This window comes from Pygocentrus nattereri, chromosome 28, assembly GCF_015220715.1.
Source record: "Pygocentrus nattereri isolate fPygNat1 chromosome 28, fPygNat1.pri, whole genome shotgun sequence".
Taxonomy (NCBI): Eukaryota; Metazoa; Chordata; class Actinopteri; order Characiformes; family Serrasalmidae; genus Pygocentrus; species Pygocentrus nattereri.
In genome coordinates this window covers 20,423,717-20,450,328 of record NC_051238.1, presented here as the reverse complement: position 1 = coordinate 20,450,328, position 26,612 = coordinate 20,423,717, and the positions used below count along the sequence as shown (strand labels likewise).

At 40.2% G+C, this 26,612-nt stretch overlaps 1 protein-coding gene across 1 annotated transcript in view; it reads left to right on the top strand.

Annotated features, from left to right (window-relative positions):
- dtx1 (deltex 1, E3 ubiquitin ligase) overlaps nucleotides 1–26,612 on the top strand; it is a 51,572-nt gene that overhangs the window by 18,253 nt on the left and 6,707 nt on the right. The window contains exons 3-8 of the mRNA XM_017702852.2: nucleotides 7,207–7,936; nucleotides 18,848–18,909; nucleotides 21,137–21,298; nucleotides 23,454–23,515; nucleotides 24,830–24,988; nucleotides 26,025–26,186. Of these exons, the coding sequence (XP_017558341.1) occupies nucleotides 7,207–7,936; nucleotides 18,848–18,909; nucleotides 21,137–21,298; nucleotides 23,454–23,515; nucleotides 24,830–24,988; nucleotides 26,025–26,186 (1,337 nt within the window). The remainder of the gene's footprint in view (nucleotides 1–7,206; nucleotides 7,937–18,847; nucleotides 18,910–21,136; nucleotides 21,299–23,453; nucleotides 23,516–24,829; nucleotides 24,989–26,024; nucleotides 26,187–26,612) is intronic.

Below are 26,612 nucleotides of genomic sequence, written 5' to 3'. Positions count from 1 at the left end.
GGGGAAGGGTGTGTGTGGGTGCAAAGGATGCTGCATAGGGGATGATTGAAATATCCTCCCCTGTCAGTGAGCAATTCAGCCTTTGCATAACAGTTGCACAGACATGCATGCCTCAGTATCACTGCTTCAAAGCTGTCTTATCTTCTGTTCGTCCAGAATTTCAACCTATTAAAACCTTTTCATAGTGTCTCACACAGCAGAGAGAGATAAGAGAGAAAGGAAAAAGGAAATTGTGATGTAACAAAAGAGATGCATAGACAGTTACTCATTCATAGACACAAAAACAACAAAAATGTGCACAAGTTTGTTTGTGTGTGTGTGTGTGTGTGTGTGTTTAGCAGCTTTATAGATTATCATCCTGCATTGAAAGTGATATGGCAATTCATCACCGTACTGTATAACAGAGACAAAGGAGAGGTGAGCATTGAGTAAGCAGTATATTGAAAGTGGAACTGGCAACATGACTGTGTTATCATAATTATACATTTCATCAGGATATACACTCATCAGCCACTTTATTAGGTACACCTGTTCAATTGCTTGTTAACACAAATAGCTAATCAGCCAATCACATGGCTGCAATTAGGCATGTAGAGGTGGTCAAGACAACTTGCTGAAGTGCAGGCCGAGCATCAGAATGGGGAAGAAAGGGGATTTAAGTGGCTTTGAATGTGGTGTGGTTGTTGGTGCCAGACGGGCTGGTCTGAGTATTTCAGAAACTGCTGATCTACTGAGATTTTCACACACAACCATCTCTAGGGTTTACAGAGAATGGTCCAAAAAAGAGGAAATATCCAGTGAGCGGTCTGTTGTGTGGACGAAACTGCCTTGTTGATGTGAGAGGTCAGAGGAGAATGGGCAGACTGGTTCCAGATGATAGAAAGGTAGCAGGAACTCAAATAACCAACCAAAATCTCTGAGGAACGTTTCCAACACCTTGTTGAAAGTGTGCCACGAAGAATTAAGGCAGTTCTAAAGGCAAAAGGTGGTCCAACCTTTTACTAGCAAGGTGTACGTAATAAAGTGGCCGGTGAGTGTACATTTGAGTATATTGTGGGTATTCTCAGTACTTCTACACTGAACAACTGCAAGTTGGAGTTGGAGTTAAACCAATTATAGAAAGCCTATAAACAACAAGTGTAAAGGAACTGTACAAACTGAATAGTAACAACACTGTGAAAAATGAGTAAAGGCCTCTAGCACCTATTGCGCCTGTGGAAAATGATTTGGACATTTTGAATTAATATAATCAGATAAAAGATTTTCCTCATAACTTTATCAGATTTACCAGGACAACTGAGAACCCCCTGCTGCAAAACTACACCACAAAGACAGCCATAGTGAGACAAAGGAATAAATACTGTATCTATGTATGTTATAAATATTGACTCAATTTGCTTCTGGAATTGTTCTGTTCTGGAATTGTAAATCACACACATTTAATGCCAAATATAACAGTACTGAAGGAAAAACATACATAAAGCAAGACGGGCTGTAATTTTTTTTTTTTCTGCTGTGAAAAAGGCTTAAAATTAAAAGGGAACCACCCGCACAACTAAACTTAAATTGCTGGATTTCTTCTAGATCTTGGAATTATATAATTTTTTTTGTTAACTATTTTGATTTTTAGTAAGTTTTTAGTTTTGTTAATTAGTTAGATTGTCTTAGATTTTCATATCATGTTCATTCCATTTTTAACACTACTGTTTGGGTTTGGCTGTTAACACATTGGACCATTTCGTCTGTTCTAATGTGTTCACAAACCTCGGAAAAACAAATTTAGTATTGTGATGTCACATTTTCCATATCACCTAGGCCTAATTGAGAGGGAAGAAACGGATAAAGTGTCTCTGGTCCCATCTGGCTGCTATATACCTCTAACAGTGTTCTGAATACTATAAATGAAACCCTGTAGCCATTTTATTGAAGCATCAACATCATTTGGTTGTGGTTACTGTGAGAAATGAGTAGTATAACTTTTGCTCTCTCGATATTATTGTTAGACTGAGACATGCCGCGGACAGATGAGGTGAAAGTGGCCAGAGTCTTACAGGATGAAATTTGTCTCTAAGGGATTCTCTGCAGGAAGGATGTGGTGTCTGTGTGTGTTCATGGGAGTGTGTTTTTGTGAGAGGCTGTGTAATTATTGACCATGTTAAATTTGTATGGAGTCACACAGATGTTAAGTAATCACTGGACACTGAATTGTGAAAGAGGAAACATAAGTGTCCGTGAGGGAGGAATATCCTGTTATGACGTGTGTGTGTGTGTGTGTGTGTGTGTGTGTGTGTGTGTGTGTGTGTGTGTGAGAGAGAGAAAGAGAGAGAGAGAGAGAAAGAGTAGCTTAAACATCTGACCGCTGCATAACCCTTACTAAAGGTACTCTTCTGCATGCTCATACATGTACAGTTTTATTGACCTACTGCACTTTAAAGGGGAAGTCCATCAATTTTTCAAAGTTTCTGCATAATAAAATCATTAAATGAAAAAATGATTCAGTGTGGTTTGATGTGAAATATTACATTAGAGAGAAACTTCCAGCTGCTTCAACGGAAGTTCGTACATGAAGTGGCTATGAATGGACAGACCGGAGCCTACACTGTTTTACAGTAGTGTTACAGTAGTTTTGTGATGTAGATTTCTCTGTGTTGAAAGAGTTATGGTTGCTGGTAGCCATCCACTGACACTTTGGGTCGAGCGTGTCAACCAATCAGAGGCTGTGTTCTTGACTTGTCAACGGAACAGTGCTACCTTTCTCAGCAAAATAAAAACACGCTCACTGGCCACTTTATTAGGTTCAATGAAAATGCCTTGTTGATGTAAGAGGTCAGAGGAGAATGGGCAGACTGGTTCCAGATGATAGAAAGGCAACCAAAAAACCAACCAGAATCTCTGAGGAATGTTTCCAACACCTTGTTGAAAGTGTGCCACAAATAATTAAGGCAGTTCTGAAGGCAAAAGGGGGTCCAACCTTTTACTAATAAAGTGGCTGGTGAGTGTACATTTCTGAGTATATTGTGGGTATTCTCAGTACTCAGTGAAGTTAGACCACTTATAGAAAGCCTATAAACAACAGCAAGTGTACCTAATAAAGTGGCTGGTGAGTGTATATGGGATTATGGATGCACTTGCTGTAGGTCACTGCCATCTCTCTCTCTCCCTCTCTCTCTCTCTCTTACTGTCTAGCTGTCTTTTGGCTCAGAGAAGGTATCTAAATTCGTAAAACTTATTCCATAATCCCATTCCCAGCACACAAGGAGCTAAGCAGAGCACACGCAAACCTACATTTGAGTTAATACACTCCCTTTTTGTCCCTCTCTCAAGGCCTGAGCTACATTTCAGACTTGCTTGTAGAATGTCATACTGATGCTTCAGTGTGCAACTTCATTGGTTCTTATGAACAGGCCTGTTTCTAGGCCACTTTTAGTCCACTGTTTCCAGGCTTCTTGCACAACCACATCAGTAAATAATACAATAACTGCTCTGGCGTTACAGGATGGCAGTGCGGTCACTCAAATGCTCGACGCGTTATACTCCAGTTTGTCCAGTATGATTGGCTTCACTCAGATGTCACTCAAACAAAACTTGCCGTTGGTTTCAGTGAGATATTGACTGCCGATAAGTGAGGTCTAATTAAAAATGAACTGGCTTGAGTAAACTTACCACTTAACTCGCCTGTGGCTTTTGGCATTATTGATCTACACTACACGCACCCATTTGTAGTCTCCGGAGACAAAATAAATTGAACATAAATTGTTTTAAATGTATTAGTAAACTATTAGCCTATGCTATGTCTCAGGCATTGCTGCTTTTAATGATGGTCTAATTGCTATTAACAGTATTAACAGGTTTTTCACAGTAGAACTAGTATAACACAGTAGAACTGAATAGTGGTTCGTTGTAAACTCTTAAAGCGCAATCTAAAATCTTTTTCTGAAACAACTCTTAGCTTTGAACTGACTTTAGTGGTGCAGTGGTTATTAGCCTGGGTAATGCAGAGGTGAGATGTCTCCCTCTTCCTCTAAATGAAATTAGCCACTGAGCTGGAGTTGTGGGAATTCAAGGTCGGTCCTGCTGATTCTGCTGATGTGTCTCACAGAGACCCAGCAAGGGGCAGTGCTGTGATACTAATGGTGTGTGTGTGTGCGCACTGATGCTAATGTTGCATTATGTTTATGCATGCGTGTGTTTGTGTAAAGAGAATGAAAAGAATTGTGATTGCATATGTTGTATTAGTTTGTATATGGATTGTTGAAGCATTATTATTAAATATGAATTTCTCACCTATCACCCCTCAAGGGCAGCAGTTAAACCCCTACTCAGCCTTCAAGGGCAAAGCACCGTTAAATTAAAGGGGCCTATGAATGCGTGGGGAGATGACATCCCCGTTGTATAGTTGTAATTGCTCTTTAATGGTGTGCCCAGTGGACTGGTGAGCACAGACCCATCCTTCACTATCATTCTCTCTCTCTCTCTCTCTCTCTCTCTCTCTCTCTCTCTCTCTCTCTCTCTCTCTCTCTCTCTCTCTCTCTCTCTCTCAGCTTGAATAATTTTTCCGAACCCGATGCTCAGGTTGTGTTCGGTTGAATTTGGACTGGGGATGTGGTATGCGTTATGTGTAATGGTACGGACATGTGAGGCGCCTGTAATCAAATAATGGAATCACTGTTTGTACAGGTGTTCATTGTGTTTCAAGACACAATACAGCAATTTAGGGAAACAACATGTGTATGTTTTAACACAACTGAAGGCTATGCCGATGTTAGGTCTTCTCTAACAAACTAAAATGTTGGCACACTTGCTAGTAAAAGGCTGGACCCCCTTTTGCCTTCAGCGCTGCCTTAGTTCTTCGTGGCAGACTTTCAACAAGGTGTTGGAAACATTCCTCAGAGATTCTGGTTGGTTATTTGAGTTCCTGTTGCCTTTCTATCATCTGGAACCAGTCTGCCCATTCTCCTCTGACCTCTCACATCAACAAGGCATTTTCGTCCACACAACTGACCGCTCACTGGATATTTCCTTTTTTTTCGGACCGTTCTCTGTAAACCCTAGAGATGGTTGTGCGTGAAAATCTCAGTAGATCAGCAGTTTCTGAAATACTCAGACCAGCCCGTCTGGCACCACAATACCGGCCAAAATCACTGGATCAGATATCAGAAGAAGAAACAAAGTATAAGCCCATATGATCCATTAGCCTAAACTATCACGTAAATGCCTAAACAAAGTTTGAGTGAGATGTCTCTGAACTGTCAGTGAATACTCAAAATTTAATTACAAAATCAAAGGGTTAAAAAAAAGACTAGACTGTGAAGAATTATCCAGTCTCACATCAATTTCATGATTTAAAATGAAATGTAGCGAGGAGCAATGTGAAAATAATTCAACAACCATGTAGCAATGAGTTCACAACCTCGGCCGCAGAGAGAGTGATCTGCACTCTGAGCGATCTGAAGAACCCCATTTAGAAACTTTAAGAGAAATTTACTGTTAAACAGCTTGAAGGATATGTTGGTAAACTGGTGTTCACGTTTAAGGAGGGTGCGGGCTCACACACGAGTAGTCAGTTTCACAGGGGGTGGAGAAGAGAGAGAGAGAGTAGTCAGTTTCACACTGAGAGAAAGAGAGAGAGCTTTGTTAAGAAGCTGCCTGTGTTATTTCTCTCTGCTATGCACTGCAATACTAGCTTCACAACACAGATTCCTCTCAATTGCATAGAATAGAAAATGAATGCTCTGGGACTTCAGCTCACCTCAAAGTGGCCACCTTGCACTCTCAAGTTCCTCCAGCAGGTCTTTTAGCACACAAGTCGCCAAACGTGTTCAACATGTTTGGACAATTTTGATAGCCCTTGTCATGGGACAGATGAAGTGTGAGTGACACCTGTCAGCAGTACGGTCATCACGTCCGCTGCCTGGAGTTATTAATGCAGCTAACTTGATATTAGGTCTAATAGCCTACAATTTCAGTTGAGTGCCTTAAGATACTAGGTCTACTGTACTGTGTTCCACTGTACATTTTATACTGGAAATGCAATTATTTTTGTTAGGTTACAAGTTATGGCATAACTTTTTTTTATGCTATATCATTAAGATATACACTCACCGGCAGACTTTCAACAAGGTGTTGGAAACGTTCCTCAGAGATTTTGGTTGATTATTTGAGCTCCTGTTGCCTTTCTATCATCTGGAACCAGTCTGCCCATTCTCCTCTGACCTCTCACATCAACAAGGCATTTTCGTCCACACAACTGACCGCTCACTGGATATTTCCTTTTTTTTCGGACCATTCTCTGTAAACCCTAGAGATGGTTGTGCGTGAAAATCCCAGTAGATCAGCAGTTTCTGAAATACTCAGACCAGCCTGTCTGGCACCAACAACCACGCCACGTTCAAAGTCACTTAAATCCCCTTTCTTCCCCATTCTGATGCTCGGTCTGCACTTCAGCAAGTTGTCTTGACCACCTCTACATGCCTAAATGCATTGAGTTGCAGCCATGTGATTGGCTGATTAGCTATTTGTGTTAACAAGCAACTGAACAGGTACCTAATAAAATAATACCTAATAAAGTGGCTGGTGAGTGTAGGCATTGCGTGTTGAAACTCTTGCAGAGTTGCATATTGAATTTAATTTTGAATGTTTAAATTGTGCTGACCAATCAAAAATGCTGCTAAAAATTCTGTGTTAAGTTTAAATAAAAAAAAAATCAGTATTGTGTAAGTCAGTCATAGTGTGGACTATGTATTTCTTGCTTTGGAGGAGAAGAATATTTGTTTCATAGTTTGAGCATAATGATATTTAGATGGCTAGGTTAAGCACATCCAGACCAATATATTATTACAGCTTAGTTGTTTAAGAGGGAAAATAATGGTATTGCATAAGTATTGGTGTCAGCAGATACTCAAAGTTGCGGTATTGGTATTATTTCTGTTATCTAATGTAACTTTCATCACTACACAGAAACTGTCTCTTTCTTGGCAGGTTCACTCGACACTTTGGGAAAAGATGGTCAGTTTTGTAAAAACAAATGATTAGTTTTGGATTCACACCTTGATGATTTGGGCTTGGGTTGGGTTTGGGCTTGAAACACAATGCTGTGTGTTGGGGCAGGTCAGGCTCTGAACATAATTGGACTGCATTTAAGTTCTGACCAAAATTTCAGGCTCTCTTTAAAGCGCTGATTTCTCTGTATTTCTCTTCCTCTCTCAGGCACGATGCGCCCAGTACAGCGTAACTTCTATGACCCATCCTCAGCCCCTGGTAAAGGGGTGGTATGGGAATGGGAGAATGACAACGGCTCCTGGACTCCCTATGATATGGAGCTGTGTGTGAGCATCCAGAATGCCTATGAGAAACAGCACCCATGGTTGGACCTCAGCTCGCTGGGCTTCAGTTACCTGGTGGACTTTGACAGCATGGCCCAGACAAACCGGCAGAGCCAGAGGAGGCGCCGCATTCGTCGGAGGATGGACCTGGCCTACCCCCTCATTGCCGGCTCCATCCCCAAGTCCCAATCATGGCCCGTGGGCACTAGCTCCGGCACGCCCTGCTCCTGCCAGCAGTGCCTGCTGGTGCACAGCACGCGCGCTGCCTCCAACGCCATCCTGGCCTCACAGCAGAGGAGGAAACTGTACGGCATGGCAGCTGCAGCAGGGGCAGGGGATCAGATGGCCCCTGCAGTCCGACAGAGCAACACGTTTGCCGGCACCACCCTTTGGTCATCTACGGCAGCAGTGGCTGGGGGTCACCATAATAACATAGCGGTGGGCGGGGGAAGAGGTGGGAAAGTGGAGATGAGTACACTGAACTTCCCATGTGCCCCAGCACTCATAACGCTTCCGGCAACTCACACATTGACGATTAATGGGCAGAACAATCTGAACCGCCCAGGAACGCAGCGCATCGTGGTGTCAACCAGTCGTGGAAGTATTCCACCAGGGTGAGAAACACAGTCATATACATTTGGGTTACACTTGCAAGGATGAGCCGTATGAAATCAACAAACCTAAATCATTTTGGAAAAAGTTAATGCAGGCTAATGCTTAGCCATTTCACATCAAGCGTTTCAAATGTGTTTTCAGTATATTTAAAGATCTATTGCAGTTGCGATATAGTCTTATGTCCATATTACACATCCATCACCAAAATATTGAACTTACCTTAACTCCTTGGCTGACAGCACATAATAAAATCTGAACACAAGTAAGTATTACCATGTATTCAAATGTTCTATTCTGGGTAGGGATGCACATTTAGGTGATATCTTTTGACTGATATCCGCCGTCATTACTCAATGATTAAATATTAACCAGCATGCCTAACATCAAGGACACGACCCATCAAAATATCAAATATGAAACGGATAGTCCCAATTCTGAAATCTGATTGGATGAGTTCTGTTCGAAGCCATTGTGAAATATTTAATGTATGCACACTTACAAGCGCACACATCAAATGCATTCTGTATTATTGCACTGAGATATTAAAAAGTGTTTCCTGAATGGAATGTAGTACAGATAGATGGGCTTCAACATGCATATGAAGTAAAAGACCTTAAAAACCATAATAAACACACCCTGCATAAGAACCCAACTTTGCTTAAATTAAGGGCCTGACAACTATAACCAAAATTTAGGACCAAAAACATTCAACTTAGTTCCCCAGGTTGAAACAAACTTAAGTGCCACAACTATGGCAAGAGCTGGCCCCTCTCAGTTGCTCTTGAAATAGCTCAATGGCTTACTGTCCACCAAGTTATTCTCTATAATTCTGAACACCCATATATGATTTCTTCACAATACCGCACATCACATTTTCTCTCTGAAAACATGGATAAAATAGCTGTTTTACTGCTTGTGGATACTTGCAAATGTAGTTATGCTGTCACCCTCTCCAAAAATGGTCCAAAACACATTTTTAGCCATGTGCTTCACTTTTTAGTTTGCCTTTCTAGTGGAAAGGTAGTGCCTATTGCGTCCTCATACGTACATTTTAAATGTTTCATCATGCATGGATGAAAAACCTGCCTACTCAAATAGAACAAAAGTTATTGATTTTTAAATTTAATTAACATTTTTAAGCAATAGCATTGGTCAAACATTTTTTGTCAGTTCCTCACGGTTTGTCACGTCCGTAGTTCAGACTAGTAGAACACCAGTGTGCTGTAAGAAAACATACAAAGATTAGGCATAACATCATGAGCACCTCCTTGTTTCTACACTCATTGTCCATTTTATCAGCTCCACTTACTGAATAGCTGCACTTTGTAGTTCTACAGTTACAGACTGTAGTCCATCTGTTTCTCTGATACTTTGTTACCCTGTTCTTCAGTGGTCTGGACCCCCATGGACCCTCACAGAGCAGGTACTCATTAAAAACTCCAGCAGCTTGGCTGTGTCTGATCCACTCAGACCAGCGCAACACATGCTAAAACACCACCACCACCACCACCACCACATCAGTGTTACTGCAGTGCTGAGAATGATCCACCACCCGAATAGCACCTGCTCTCCAAACCACTGAAGAACAGGGTAAAAGGGGGTAACAAAGTATCAGAGAAACAGATGGACTACAGTCTGTAACTGTAGAACTACAAAGTGCAGCTATACAGTAAGTGGAGGTGGTCATAATGTTATGCCTGATCGGTGTATTTGATTGGGCGGGGCAAAGCTGGCTGTGGTGTAAGACAAGCAAACCACAATATATGTGTTTAACCTCTTGAATTCTGGCCTGCTTGTATTACTGCATTATAGTAAATGGCCTTGGGCTATTTAGCCACAGAATTAGTGTGAATTATGTATGATTGCATCATTTCCTTCTGTTTTTCTTTTTCTTTTTTCTTTTTACACTTTCTCTGATTTGGTTCAGGCTTTCTCTTTTTAGCAATGCTTTCGTGCTTGGTCGATTGGTTGCTTTCCTGTGTGTCTAATCATCAATATCAGTGTTGTAGATTACCCTCCTTCTTAACCACACACAGCTTAAGTCAGTGAACTCTCTTGTAGTAGTGCAGTGCCATTGCTCTATAGAGAGATTTTGAGCTGTGATTTCTTTGTTATACTTTCAAAATGAGAGTAAAAGCATGTGTGTGTGTGTGTGTGTGTTTATGTGTGAAAGCCAATTTGCCATCCAGGCTTTGATACACTGGGGGAAGATGAATAATGGATCAAGGCAAACTGAGTACCTCAGCAGAGCAAGTGACACACACACATACTGGGACCAAATGCTGAGTAAGTCCGGAGTAGAAATGTTATTGAGACTAGATAGAGAGAGACAGAGACAAAAACAGTGAGAAAGAGAGAAAAGCAAGATGTTGAGACACTTTGTTCCCAGTCGAGTGGTTCCAGTGGTTAACCTAAATGTGCAGCAGATCAGATCACGCCCACGGGCCAGTATGTGAGCATCAGTTTCCCATATTCGCTTGTACAGTAAAAAATAAACATTAAGATACTGAAAATCCTTTTATCATCACTCTGCACATCCTCAATCATAGCTTAGCTAGAAGTCGGTACTGTAAATACACACTAACTCATCTCAGTTGAATTACAGTTATATCTGTTATATCTGCCTCATCTGTGCAACGTGTGACCTTTTCACGGTGGCTTACCAGAGCGCTAGAGGTGTCGGCACCACAGCCGCCAGAGGGCACATTCATGCGCACATCAAAATCATAAGTGTAGAAAAGGGCACGTGCAGGCATCAGACCTAATGATACAATAAAGGGTTTATATACCACGATTTTATACTCGTAAAATGTCTGTTATAATTAATTTTACCATTTCAACCTCTCTCTACCCATAAGGATTAAGCAGGCTGTATATGTTACTGTGCTTTTAAGATTGATATAGAACCTCTTTCAGTTTGCTGCCCTGTATTGTGCCTTATTCAAAAAACAGTCTCGGTTAAAACAATACTCATGAGTTTTGCTTAAATAGGCAGAGCAAAACTGCTGAAGGCAGTCACATCACACACACAATGCATTTAAAATGGGCAGCTTAGTTTCCATATTAGGAATGTATGGACTGGGAGGTGAGCGGTATGTTTAGAAACTTACCATGTTTATTTAAAAAGGAGAAAAATAATCATTTCATAATATGGGCCATTTAATATCAAAAACTTAGTAAATAATAAAGCCTTCAGCCTTTACATTATAGAACAATGTACAGCGTGATAGTGGACTGTTCTTCAAGAAATATAGCCTGCTGTTTTTGAGAGTGGATATTGCTGTTGCCTCACAGCAAGGAGGGCCTGGGTTCGATTCCTCGGCTGGGTGGCCAGGGTCCTCTCTGGGTGGAGTTTGCATGTCTGCGTGGGTTTCCTCTGGGCTCTCTGGTTTCCTTCCACAGGCCAAAGACGTAGTTAGACCAATTGGACATGCTACATCGCCCCTAGGTGTGTGTGTGTGGGGTTGTCTCTGTCTGTCTGCCCTCCGTTGGACTGGCAACCTGTCCAGGGTGTATCCTGCCTTCCCGATGACTGAGAAGTGGCTTAGAAAGTGTGTGTGTGTGTGTGTGTGTGTGTGTGTGATTTTGAGCAATGAAGAAGGCATAAATCGTCTTTACTTTTCTCTCAATGATCCAGAACTTTCAGAAAGCTTCAGTGATCTGCTGATTGGGGTGGGCCCGCAGTAGCCATGAAACCACTGTGTAATTTGTTCAGCAATGTGCATGCAGTCATTATTATCTCTGAATATGAAACCATCAAAATCATCGTGAGGGAGCAAAAATTACACCAACTGGTCCTGTACAGTGGTCTCTCATAACTTGTGATGCAACCCGGCAGACCAAGTGTGGGACAACTCCCATAAGATGGTTTTGAATGACATCAGTGTTTCTCCTACCACACATAGTGAGCAAACCACCCAGTAATCTTAATTCACTAATAATCCTAAAGTAGTCCTTTTTCTTTTCCACACCAAACTAAAAGAGTGAATGACATCATATATTTCATAGTATTATGCATTTATGAAGAATGTAGGGTACCCTACTTTCTTATTTTTCCACCATCCATATAGATGTAGTTGTGGAAGATGTGACAGGATGGCTTCGAAGCGGCATCACCCAACGTGGGCTGAAATACATTTACAGTGAAATGAGACAAGATGCAAGTAGCTATGTGTTTTAGTCCTTTCATAGGTAATAATTATGGTCACTCATTAAACTGTAAGAGAGTGATTGAAAATGTTTTAAAGCTTTCTGTCACTTGCTTGTTGCTGCTGGTGTTCAAGTAAATCTGTAATGTAGTGCATTGCGAAGGTTATTAAATTAACTAATTGAATAAACTGTACACCCAAATTATGTAAAATATGTAATGCCATTCGTGTTTTACCTTCAGGGCACACAGCAGATTGACCCATGATCCAGTGGTTGGTTAAGATGGGGATGTGGGGGATAGGGGAGGGGTAGAGGCAAAGGGGCAAGCCAGGTTTTGTGTAGAGCCCCAGGGGCCCCAGAGGCACCCAAGTGGGGGAACAAACTCCTACTGGCTGTCCGAACAGCAGAGTCTCTCACTGTCTTCAAACGCAGACTGAAGACTGTCTCTATTTCGGATATTTCGATAACCTAAATCACCTTGTCATTTACATTTAAATTTCAGCATTTAGCAGACGCTCTTATCCAGAGCGACATACAAGAAGCACTTTGTCTGTCTAGTAAGTCGCTCTGGATAAGAGCGTCTGATAAATGCTGTCAATGTAAATGTAAATGGTAGCGTTTTCTGATGAGGTGATTTAGGTTATCGAAATATCCTACCTGTAATTTTAATACTGCTTGCATGATCTGATGATCTGATCTGGTGATTTTTTTTTTTCTCCAAATATCCTGCCTACAGTTGTATGTAGAGGGACTGTAGGACATTTCAACAAGATAGTGCAGTTCGTCAGAACGCCAGCACTGCTCTTCACTTGCAATAATAAACACTAATAACCATCATGGTTAGAAAACATGTCAAATGTTAGTTCTGGATTCAATAGTAACAATATCATGTTATAACATACTAATACTAATGAGTATTAATGAAAAATGAAAAAAAAAAGTTAATTATCAGAAAACAAACTGTAAACAATTGTTAATATCCATGCAAAAAATCTCTGAATCAAATTGGTATTCGTAGATATTTGCCTAAAGAAATATCAGTAACAAACTAATATATTGGATTTGACCAGTTCTTCAAACTTATATTTGTACTGCTTATATGCATTTATTGTACTATTGAAGAGCAGAATGTTTGGTGTTGGGCTACTATGCTAAGAAACTCACATTTCATTTGTTTCACTGAATTTGTTACCTTGTACAAATAAAGGTTGGTTGGGACAGGGAGTACAAGGACTGCACAGCATTTTAAACAGCATTCTGTACTGAGGGGAAAATGTAGTCCAGACACCTTATTCATAAAATGCACTTGAATTTCATACTAAATGTTTTTAAGAAATGTTCTCAGCTTTTGTGTGCAAATGACTTAAAATTAGCATATCCTTGAATGCACACATGCTACTTTGAAGTGCAACTGAGTTATTTATAAATCAGAAGCAGTTATGGAAATAAGCGCATTTGAACATGCTTTCAACTCTGCCTGTTTTTAACTTGTTTGCAACTGATTTTTAAAACTGATTGAACAATAAATGATCAATAGGAGGGAAAAATGTATAATGCAGTATATTCTCTTCTAACAGGCTTACTAGATGGTTTATTCTTATGTATTTATTCATTAAAAAACAACTGAAAAAAAAGAACAAAGATTGCAATAATGCAAGTGTCTTGAGAAACCCAGCACTACAGACAACCACCTTTCAGGCCTGGGCTAGGGTTGGGATTGCTACTGAAAAAATAGTAGTCAGCTACTTTGCAGCTACGTTCCCGAAATTTGTAGCTACCTACAATTTGGCTGCTTTTACAGAAAGATTAGTGACTACTTTTCAGTGACTTTTTGAAAAGTACTGGCTACTTTTAAGCTACTTTTAAAGCGCAACTGTCAGAATATTTGTGAATCTCCACCTGACACACCAAACAGGCCCAACCAACGGTGTGAACAAGACACCGCATTTAATCCTGTGCCAGAAAGAAACGCACAATTGAAAAGCTGCAAATATACAAAAAGATTACCAACCAACAATCAAACTTACACACCCAAAGTGGCGTGATATCCAACAAAAATTAAGACTAAAGGCAAAGTCAGTAATTCCAGGTTTTTCCTAACAAAAATCAGCAAAAATTACCAACAAACCAGAGAATTTTGTGCGAAAACGTTGATAACTGTTGAAATAAAACTGCTCCAACTTCAACATTTCAGCAAGATACACTGATCAGGCATAACATTCTGACCACCTCCTTGTTTCAACACTCACTGTCCACTTTATCAGCTCCACTTACTGTATAGCTGCACAGTTACAGACTGTAGTCCATCTGTTTCTCTGATACTTTGTTACCCTGTTCTTCAGTGGTCAGGACCCCCATGGACCCTCACAGAGCAGGTACTATTTGGGTGGTGAGTCATTCTCAGCACTGCAGTAACACTGACGTGGTGGTGGTGTTATGTGTTGTCCTGCATGAGTGTATGAGCTACAGTGTCACTGCTGGACTGTGAATAGTCCACCAACCAGGGTTCTACCTCATAAGCTGCTAATGATATATTAAATTTGCTCAATCCTGAGAGGTGGTTGTCTGTAGTGCTGGGTTTGTCAGGTCCTCAAAAAGCTCTCAGCGTACTAGCGTATTAACTTAGTCTTTATGGACGAATGAATGAATGAATAGAATTTGTCTTGCAAATAATTTAAATAGCCCTGTTTGCCTGCATAGGTTTTGAAAGAAAAAACAATGTAAATCGGGTTTTATTTAAAATATAATTTGGTATGAATTGCAATGGAAATATTGTATTTAATATAAATTATACTTACGTGTTCATGAAAGGCACACACTGGCAGGCATGTCAGTGCACGTAGCCTAACTTCAGCATACCCAGATGGGATTAGTTTTACATTGAAAGGTAGGGTAGATCCAGTGTAGCACTAGACGTCTGTAATGTTTATGACCAATTAGCAATTCAAGAAAAGTTGGTGTAAATGGCAGAGATAAGAGTGACTTCTCAACTTGTGCATTGCATGTATGCCAGGAAAGGGTATAAAACATTTAATTTAGCCATCATCCCATTTCCACAACCATCTCTTCTACCAACATGTCGAATCCCATGAGATTAATATAACCTGTAGTTTTGATTCTTAGAAAGTGAAAGGCATCAGAATCTTCACTGATACAGGAGCATGCAGTCTGTAAAAATGACTGATCCCTTTTATGAGTTGATGTAGTTGCCGTAGTAAAGATTATTGTGAGACATTTCTTCGGTCTTTTGTAAGAGTTTGTTGTCTGCCACAGTCTCCTTTTAGCAGAGTCGCATGATACGAAGTAGCCTCGTGGGAAGGTGTGGTAACTATCAACCAGTACTGACAGTAATATTTCATGTTGTGTAATTTATTGTTCAACTGAATACATGTGCGGTTTTCATGATGTAGGCTTAATCTTTTATGAGGTTAAATTAGTGGATGGGTGAAGGCTTCTACAGTTATTTGTTTTGCCCACCTTGTACAACTGATTGTGTGACAGGGACTCTCTGCCAAACGTCAATCTATACACTTTTTCAAATGAGACCCCAGGACTAGGCTTAATCCCTGTCCTAATTTCATGCAAATCAAGGTTGATTAGTCCTAGTTTCTACAATTTATACACTCACTGGCCACTTTATTAGGTTCAATTGCTTGTTAACACAAATAGCTAATCAGCCAATCACACGGCCTCAACTCAGTGCATTTAGGCATGTAGAGGTGGTCAAGACAACTAGCTGAAGTGCAGACCGAGCATCAGAATGGGGAAGAAAGGGGATTTAAGGGACTTTGAACGTGGCGTGGTTGTTGGTGCCAGACGGGCTGGTCTGAGTATTTCAGAAACTGCTGATCTACTGGGATTTTCACACACAACCATCTCTAGGGTTTACAGAGAACGGTCCGAAAAAGAGGAAATATCCAGTGAACGGTCAGTTGTGTGGACGAAAACGCCTTGTTGATGTGAGAGGTCAGAGGAGAATGGGCAGACTGGTTCCAGATGATAGAAAGGCAACAGTAACTCAAATAACCAACCAAAATCTCTGAGGAACGTTTCCAACACCTTGTTGAAAGTGTGCCATGAAGAATTAAGGCAGTTCTAAAGGCAAAAGGGGGTCCAACCTTTTACTATCAAGGTACCTAATAAAGTGGCCGGTGAGTGTATATTGATATCTGAATCGGCAGTGGCACATATGAAAAGTGTCGGCATGGGCCCAAAATTCCCACATCAGAGTATCCCGACTTAAAACTAATAATTATTCTTAACTATGATGGTTTAGGCGTAGCAAGTGTTGAGAATAGTTAATTAGCACTGACTGCATTGCTGTGAAAAGCTAATTCAAAGCTAATTATACGGCTCTCTGTGTGATGCTAAGTGCCTTGAGTGGAATCCTTTAATGTACTGGAGTCATTTTGCATTTGCCCAACTTTAGAACCCAGCTGTGATGAGCAGAGAGCTAAGAATGCGGAGCCATCTGTAGTTTCTTGTTTGCATTGGCTAGTCTAATAAAGGGCTACACACAGTCAGCTCAAAACTTTTCACTTCCTCTTTTGGTTAGTGTGCATGTGCAAATGTGTGTGTGCGTGTGTTTTGGTATGAACAGGAAGCGTCTTTTATTTAAGAGAGATTAGAGAGATGGAGGGAGAGGATGAGGATAAGCGAGGGTAAGACTGTTGTTTCTTTTATTCTTTTACGCAGAACAGTGCAGTGGAGCCTCAATTGTCTGTGACTTCATTGAAAGAGGGAAGGAATGGAAGAAAGCTATGCCAAGAGACAACCTCTCTTCTATTCTTTCATTTTTCTTGCCTTTTGGTTCGTGTCTGTGGCTCATGGCTTCCTGCTCTTTTCAGACCTGCTGTGACGGTTGTTAACTCCACCAAGCACATCATGTGATGGCCTAAATCCGCTGGAAATCATTTGTTTTTCATATGTTGTTGTTATAGCATAGAAATCAGCATGTAGTATACTATATCGGTATATTATATAATACAGGGACTATAATGTAACATGTTTGTCTGCGTTAGTAAGGAGGTTGGTGAGAAACCTTTTCGGCACCGTGTTGAAATGTTGCAACGCAGCTGTACGTGTGAACATATTAATTCACTTTGCTTGTTCAGAACACAGAGCCCGTACTAGTATTATGCTGCTGTGTCATCTACACTAGTATGGCTTTAAACCTCAGTTTGGTAGATATCATTCTATAGAATGATTAATAGAAATCAGGAAAACATGGGGTGTTTCTATTTTGATTGTGACATTTATTTGATTTGAACCTTGTTTGGAAAAGTTTATGTCTGATTGTTGTTCCAGTTCTTGCACTTAAAAAGATAACATGTAAACAAAGTTTGATCAATAATTTTTGGAGTTATTTATGAAGTTCAAGCAAGAAATCACATCATTAACAAGAAATGGTTCTATCTGTCGAAGAAACACCAGTATTATTGTTTCTATTTTTCATAGGACTGTAAAATGTGACTGTTTTACTTGTACGTGCAAGTAAATATGAATAATACATTTTGCCTTGCAACTCCAAAACATGCGTGCTTTGATGTGAGCATGTTGTCAAGGACAAGAATGAAAGGTGAGAGGTACCACAGCTGTATTACTAGGATAAGGGCTCTATCACTCTAGCTGGCATTAATAAGGTTCAGAAACAATAAGAATATACACCCACCGGCCACTTTATTAGGTACACCTTGCTAGTAAAAGGTTGGACCCCCTTTTGCCTTCAGAACTGTCTTAATTCTTTGTGGCACACTTTCAACAAGGTGTTGGAAACGTTCCTCAGAGATTTTGGTTGGTTATTTGAGTTCCTGTTGCCTTTCTATCATCTGGAACCAGTCTGCCCATTCTCCTCTGACCTCTCACATCAACAAGGCATTTTCGTCCACACAACTGCTGCTCACTGGATATTTCCTCTTTTTCGGACCGTTCTCTGTAAACCCTAGAGATGGTTATGTGTGAAAATCCCAGTAGATCAGCAGTTTCTGAAATACTCAGACCAGCCCGTCTGGCACCAACAACCACGCCACGTTCAAAGTCACTTAAATCCCCTTTCTTCCCCATTCTGATGCTTGGTCTGCACTTCAGCAAGTTGTCTTGACCACCTCTACATGCCTAAATGCATTGAGTTGCAGCCATGTGATTGGCTGATTAGCTATTTGTGTTAACAAGCAATTGAACAGGTGTACCGGTGAGTGTATATCTCTGACAAACATATTGGCACATCGTCCACTGAGGAGAAAAAATCCCATGTAGAGGACCATAAATCTTCATCAGGATTGGATATTGTACCTGTTAGCTCTGTTCGCTCAGTACCTCATCTTGAAAGCCTTTAGATTTCCCATAGCTACTTGTGGATAATAGTAAGAAGAATATGTTTTCAAATGTTTACATCTGAATGAATAAGGCTATAGACCTACATTAAAAGGTTCTTTTACACTTACACTTATACACTTATAGTTGACAGCACTACAATTCTGCACGCAGCACACTTGATTTAAGCTAAAAGGATGTTTCTGTGTTCGGACAGTGAGACACGCGTTCCCTTGAGGACTTCATAGTGCTTTTTTTTTTTTTATTTGTTTTTGTTCGCTATCATTACCTGAGGCATATGACTCTGATCTCACTTCACTATAACTTGCAACTTAGTCTTCATAATGTAATTGCCGTGGCTGCATATTGACAGCAGGCAGGTTACTAAAATGAAGAGGATGTATGGCTCTGAACACTCAGCGTCGTTTTTGTTGTTCTCTCCTCTGCAGGGTACCCGCACTACCTGTGAAAAACCTCTCTGGCTCGGGACCTGTTCATCCAGCTTTAGCAGGTGGGTGCTCACTTATGCACAAACACATTTTCAGAAATTGTCAGGGCAAAGGCTCCGTATAAAAAATAAATTAAGGTTAAGGTTTTTTCACTTAAATACAGTTAATCTGTATTTCTTCTGCTCCTGGCGCACTGTGAGAAATGACTTGTTTTTCAAGGTTGCCCTAAAATTTTGCATTTATTGAACTTCTAATAATTTACTGCCAACAGCAAGAATCCATGGAGCCAACCTGCCTTGTGTCCACAGTCTAGGCTGGTGGAGGTGGCATAATGATTTGGGGAATATTTTCTTGGCACACTTTGGGCCTGTTAATACAGATCAATAATTGCTTGAATGCCACAGCCTATTGCAGTATTGTTGCTGACCATGTGAATCCCTTCATGGCCATGATTTATTTTCTTCTGGCTACTTCCAGCATGATAATGCACCAGATCACGAAGCAAAAGTAATCTCAGGCTGGCTTCCTGAACAGGAAATGCGCAGCGTGAAAGTGCAGCTGAAAAATCAGCAGAAATTGCATGATAAGATAAGATAAGATAAGGGCTTTATTGTCATTCACATCACATGTAGTACATGAGGTGGAACGAAACATTGTATTCACGGTCCAGTTAACTCCCAAAGTGACAAACAATGAACAATAAATAGAAGGTGCATAAAGGGGAGGACAGATAACAGCAGCATGGACCACAGCAGTTGTCAACAAAGAACATAATCTCAAAGGAATTTCCAACATCTTGTACAATCCACGCCACAAAGAATTTTAAGAGAAAAGGGAGACCCTGCCCCATGTTAGTATAGTGTTTGGTGATGTATATGGAATAAGAATTTTCTAAACATAATCCTAAACTAAGATGCGTAGAAAGACGGTTTATGTTGCTCCAAAATCTGTATATATCTTTTAGTGTTATTGATGCATGTAGATCATAGATGTGCAGTTTACCCTCTAAAACACCCCTACACCATTACAGAACCTGGCTTTTTAACTTTAAGATAAAAGGTAAAAGTCTGGGTGGTCCATTTGTCTTTGCCCTGGAGAAAACATTGACCAATATTCCCATAAAGATTCTGAAAAGTAGACATGCCAGAACATGTTTCAGCTGTATATTATTCCCTTTCAGACTCGAGCCCAGGAAAGTCGGCAGTGTTTCTAGACATTCTAGACATATGACCTCTGCTGCGCATATTGCAGTTGTAATTTGTATGCAGCAATTAACTGTGTTTACTAACAACAGTTTGTCACAAGTATTATACTCATGTGGTGATATCTATCCGTTAATCATGCCATTAATCATTTTAATGTAGTATCCTCTGAGGGATGGCACATCGTGGGCTGGAGGTTAGGGAGGTTAGGGAGCTGGCCCTGTGACTAGAAGGTCGCCGGTTCAATCCCCAGGGCCGACAGTCCATGACTGAGGTGTCCTTGAGCAAGACACCTAACCCCCAACTGCTCCCCGGGCGCCGTGGATAGGGCTGCCCACCACTCAGGGCAAGTGTGCTCACTGCCCCCTAGTGTGTGTGTATGTGGTGTTTCACTTCACGGATGGGTTAAATGCGGAGGTGGAATTTCCCTGGTTGTGGGATCAAAAAAGTATCACTTAACCTTAACTTAACTTAACCTTAACCATTCAGTTGTGGGTTTTGACCTTGCCCGTTTAAATACCTAAAACTCTTACAATTGCTCATTGTGCTTAAACTTTTTGGTTATTAGCTGTTGCATGCTCATAAAGGTCTAGACCTTTCCTGGCTGCTCATTTGAAGTTTTTTTGAACATTTTGTAATGTTCGTTGTCTTAAATTGCATGGTAAGGCTAGTGTTGGGATAGTGTAGTGGTTAACACCGCTGCCTTCTACACTGTAGACTGGGGTTCAATCCCCTGGGCAAACACTCTACACTATACCAATAAGAGTCCTTGGGCAAGACTCCTAACACCGCCTTGGCCTACCTATGTAGAATGATCAAATTGTAAGTCGCTCTGGAGAAGAGCGTCAGCCAAATGCCGTAAATGTAAATGATAAATTGCCCTGCCCTCTTTTTTGATGTGAAAAATGGAAACTTTTTCAGAACAAGCAAATATTTTTAAATAATGGAATTGATAAGACATTTAAACTTTGTACTGTTTTTGTTTAAATACAGCTTTGTCTTGTTGTTTCACACACATTTTCAACCTTTTCTGAACTTTTTTTGGATTAAAACAGACACATACATACTCATCTTTATCGTTTTTTAGGGATGACGGGTATTCTGATGTGCGCTGCTGGGCTGCCTGTGTGTTTGACTCGTGCCCCCAAGCCCATTCTGCACCCTCCGCCAGTCAACAAGAGCGACCTAAAGCCAGTACCTGGAGTCAATGGCATCCGCCGCAAGACCAAGAAAAAACACCTCCGCAAGGGTAAGAAAGGCAGACACGATGAACGCTGGTGTGTTTGTGTGTGAGTGCGTGAGTGCGGTATAAGTGCTGCTGCATGTTTCTCGCTGTGTGTGAATGTATATTTCCTCTGGAGAATGAGCTATTGGCGCACTGTTTTGCTGATCTCAGTTGAAAAAGTCTGAACCAATATGTGTGCTGATGATAACGATGGCAGAGCAATCAGGGCAAGACGGCAGACTGCCTTTCACATGATATCATTTCACTCGGCTCCTCAACCACTGTTAAGTAGCCTGGCTCAAAATGAGTTATTATTATGAATAGTCTGTTATGCTGCCTTTTTTTTTTTTTTTTAGAATTGTTAGTCATTATATAGCCATTGGGTTTTCAGTATTCACATCAGGTATTACAGAAACTGCTTATGCTTTTGTGTTAAAATCTCACAAGTGAAGATAAGGTTAAAAAATTTTTTTTTTTTTTACAAGTATGTACAGAAGCCAATCTTAATTTAGGAATCTTGTCTTTTCTTACAGCATCTTATTTCAAGTTAGTAAATCTTAAACTACTTGATCAAAGTCAGCACCTGTCATGTCTGTTACCTAGCAACCTATCAACCGACCATATGCACACAGCTAAAACAAACACGTGATCAAAATGAAGTTAGTTAGTCAGACAGCTAGCTGCTGTTACTGATGTAAAAAAGGTCGAACAAAACTAAGGCACGATGAAATGGAAAATCATGTACTTGAGGTAAAGCAGAGATACCCAAGGTAAAATATTACTCCAGTAAAAGTACAAGTCCTCCCTTTAAACCTCCACTTGAGTAAAAGTGTACCAGTATTTGCTTTCAAATGTACTTAAGTATTGAAATTAAAAGTACCAAAAAAGCAATTATGACTCATATTTGTAACAAGACTCTTACTTCATTTGTCTGTTACTGTAACTTGTCTTTTACTGCGTAAAATGATTGAAACAGAATTTAAGACACCTTTTGAGGTGGTCTTAAATTTAGCACAGAACATCCAGTTAGGATGTTTCTGTAGTACTGTTTTCTTATCTGGAGTTAAAGTAAAATTCTATTATTCTGTAATAGCTTCTGTCCTACATTCACGCGTATGCGCCTTAAACAATTTTCACTTGACACAAATAACAAGTTAAACGGTTAAATGATTGTTGTAATAAACTCATAGGTAGACAACAGGCATACTGCATCTCATAAACTTGGATTATTTTCAGACAAACAAATCTGAAAACAAGATCAAATATTTGAATGCAGAACAGAGTGCCATGGGCAAAAAGGCTGTGTAACTGACTCAGGGCTTCCATTGGGAATGGACTGCAGGTTGTTTTTCATGAAGGCTTTCACTTTGGCTTTCTTGCACAGCACATCAGTCTGTTCAGCTTCTTGTTCAAGATATTTGAAACAGTGCTAAATACCCTACTCATAAATATAAATTCTACCTCTCCGTAAGAAAGCCCTTATAACTCTACCAGTAATTCAGTGTCTGATTGCTCTTTGGAATGGGTGCCTCTGTTAGTTACACACTTGTAGTGAAACCAGATTGTTGCTTGTCCAGCACTCGGCACCTTCCTTGAGCATTTTAGTTTACGTTAGGTATTAGCGTTTCCACAGTTTGGTAGTGTTACTCACTGTACTCACTGTACTCAATTGGATGATGGGTGAAGTTGCAATGGTATTCATTTTGTTTCCCTTATGAAAAAACTAATTGACTGTACATATAATTCTGGCTTAGTGTGAGGAATTGTAAAAAATTGCCAGACTGACAAAATGTCATGTAGAAATTTTGGCTTACGTGTTTGGTGTCATTGATTTGGCTCCTGCAAAATTTGACCAAATTTTGGCAGATTGAAAAAAAATATAAATTCTACCGCTCAGTTTCAATCCCAGCCCTAATTATTAGCACTTTAAATGTACATTAGTACCACCAGTGCAATACAGTAAGTACATGCGCGTAAGGTTGTCTTTCATTTTTAGCGGAAATTTGCACAGATGACGTTGCTAAAAAAGTATTTCCCCGAAAAAAGCTTGAATTCTGAATGTGGAGCATTCACGTTATGAGTGTTTTGGGGCTTTCTGACCTGAATTTAAATGTGTGTTTGTGTGTGTGTGTGTGCGCGCATGTGTGTGGGCTCATGTGTGCATCTGTTTCATCACTAGGCAAAAGCCCAGAGGATGTGGTGCGCAGATACACAGAGAAAATCAAAGTGGCTCCAGATGAGGTGAGTGCTACCCACTCGTTTCCTGCTCAAATCTAAGAAAACTGACAAGCTCTGAGAACACTGACTAATTTCGACCAGGGAAATACACAGTGCACTCTTTAGTACTTCGTAAATGGAATGACGTTTAGTTTTAGTTTTGCTTTCCCTTAGATTACAGATCAAAATTTCAGGTAGACTGTATAAACAGCAACTCACGGTAAGAGTTTTAAAGATAAAATATAAAATGTAATGAAATATTCTTTCCTGATAAATATGAGTGTAATTATTCATGACATTATACAATGACTGGATGTTCCCAGTTCCAGAATGTTGCATGCTATAAGTATTCAGTCATTCAAGATAAAATGCACCACTGTAATCAGATAATGCAGGCTTAATGTTACTGCTCAGCAATTTGCCACATAATGTGATTTTCTGATTTACTCCACATGGGAAAATGACTCGTGTATAATTACATATTAACTGGATAATATGTCAAACATTTTACTGATGATTGTCTTATTGTTGCTTTGTTTTAACAACAAATGTAATCTATAGAGGCAAACAGTCATATTTTTCTGGAATATAGAAACGCAAAACTCATTTGAGTATCAGACCTACTTTAGACATGAAACCACTGCTTCTGAATTGAAAAACAAAGCATTTTACTTGAATGCTCCCTTGATGGGGAATATGTGTAAGAATGGTAAAATGGAAATGGTTAGTTCCACCACGTTTCCTCAGTTTTGCGCAGTGACCACTTCTAATAGACATTTTTCTTATTCATTTGGCTTGCTGTGCCTGTAAACTGGGCCCCTCTGGAGTTTTGACACCTGCACTTGTTGAGTTCTTCTGTATAAATATTAAATATAACTGGTTGGGCTGAAAGAGCCATTTCTAGCTAGGGTATTGCAAAGCAGTTGCTATGGTATCCCAGGTGGTTGTGCTTGTGGTTCTAGCTTGAAAACTGCGACTTTTGAAAATGATACAATAACAAAAGTATAGTGTTAATAACGAGGAGAAGATGACAAAGAACAGGAAATTGGCTTTGGCAAGCAAGCGTAATAAAACTGAAAACTAGATCAGACATAGCTAAAAAAATCAGATCAAATGTACATCTACAGCAATATATTGTGATTAGTTGGAGCTTTATTTTTCCACGGAACAAAACAGTACAGTGTCCCTTATGTTCTAGAGAATAGATTCTGTCATTTACAGGCTCTAAAGGAGCTAAAATGGTTTCTAAGCTTGTTCAGATGTGTTAGATGACTTTTATTGTGCATTACAGGCACTAATACTGTTTGGCTTGCTGATCTGATTTTATGTTGTGATCAGGACTGTACAATATGCATGGAAAGACTGGTGACATCATCAGGCTACGAGGGTGTCCTGAGTCACAACAGCATTAAGCCAGATCTGGTTGGCAAGCTAGGCAAGTGTGGCCACGTGTATCATCTTCTCTGCCTGGTAGCCATGTACAGCAATGGCAACAAGGTAAGGGCACACAGATCTCTCACCTGCTGTAGTTGCTTATCAGATTAATTTATGTCTTTTTAGCATTGCGTTTGGACGCTGTCATAAGTAATAGCTTTGTGAAAACAGTAATGCATGCTTTCATTGAAGAAGACAACTGTGCTTACTATTCAACTTCGCTTCTTTACGAGGCGTATTGCTTTACTGGCATGAAAATGTTGCTTGCAAAATGTTCTGTATAGTGAGAACAGCAATAATGTGAGTAACAGATAAGTAATGAATATGTGTCAGTTGTTTTTAATTGAAATTTCCACAATAGAGGCCACTTTTGATGTGGTGTCAAGTTTTTCCTACAAACTACAGAGACTATACTTTTAACTCTTAGAAGCTGCCTGAGAACTATCAGTCAGCTTTTAATGAATCTCACAAATAAGCCATTTCTAAGTATTTAATCTATTATTAAACAATAAGAGGTAAAAGGTTTATCAAGATAAGAGATAACACTTTGTTAATCGCACTTCGGAATTTAGGTGTTACAGGACCAACAGAGACAGTTAAATAAAATAGATAAATAAACAAATATTAAAGCTATAGATGAGTTTCAGTAGTTTGCATGTTCTCCCCGTGTCTGTGTGGGTTTCCTCCGGGTTCTCCGGTTTCCTCCCACAGTCCAAAGACATGCAGTCAGGCCAATTGAACATGCTAAATTGCCCGTAGGTGTGAGTGTGTGAGTGACTGTCTGTGTCTGTCTGTCTGCCCTGCGATGGACTGGCGACCCATCCAGGGTGTATCCTGCCTTCCGCCCGATGACTGCTGGGATAGGCTCCAGCACCCCCCGCGACCCTGACGGAGAAGCGGCTTAGAAGATGGATGGATGGATGAGTTTCAGTACTGTGCATAAGCTAGAGTCCAGATTTTCATTTATTTAACTTCCATTCAAAACCAACCAAGTACAAGCTATTCTCAGTATCAGGGGAAAAATAAAACTAACAAAAAAAACCACATTCAACAGAAAATGACGCAGATGCCAATGAGTTCATTGCGGTTTTCCTTCCAGGATGGCAGCTTACAATGCCCTACATGCAAAGCTATCTATGGAGAGAAGACAGGTACACAGCCCCCTGGGAAGATGGAGTACCATGTTATTCCCCACAGTTTGCCTGGCTCCCCTGAATCAAAGACCATACGCATAGTCTATGACATTCCTGCTGGCATACAGGTATGTGTGTGTCTGTGTTATTAAACGATAGTTTGGCTGTTTCATTTGTGTTTCAAATGTCTACTTGATTGTCCTATTGTCCTAAATTAAAACCCAGAGAGAAGCTACGTAGGGGTTTTAAGTTTCAGTATTAAAGCTAGGCGAGGCAAGGTAGTAGTGATTGATAATACATGTGTGATGGGAAACAAAGTTTATAAGAGCGTTCCTTCGATTATTTACATTTCGGCCTAATTCAGTAGTCAAAATCATTCAAAGGGGTTTGATGCGAAATGGTTCATTGTAGAGAAAAATAGAGAATTGGATTTGTCTACAGTGGTGGTGACATGAACCAGGGGGTGCAAGGTCTATCATAAAAACCTCCAGTGAACCTAGACTACTTTCATCTTTTGAGTTATACACTCACCGGCCACTTTGTTAGGTACCCGT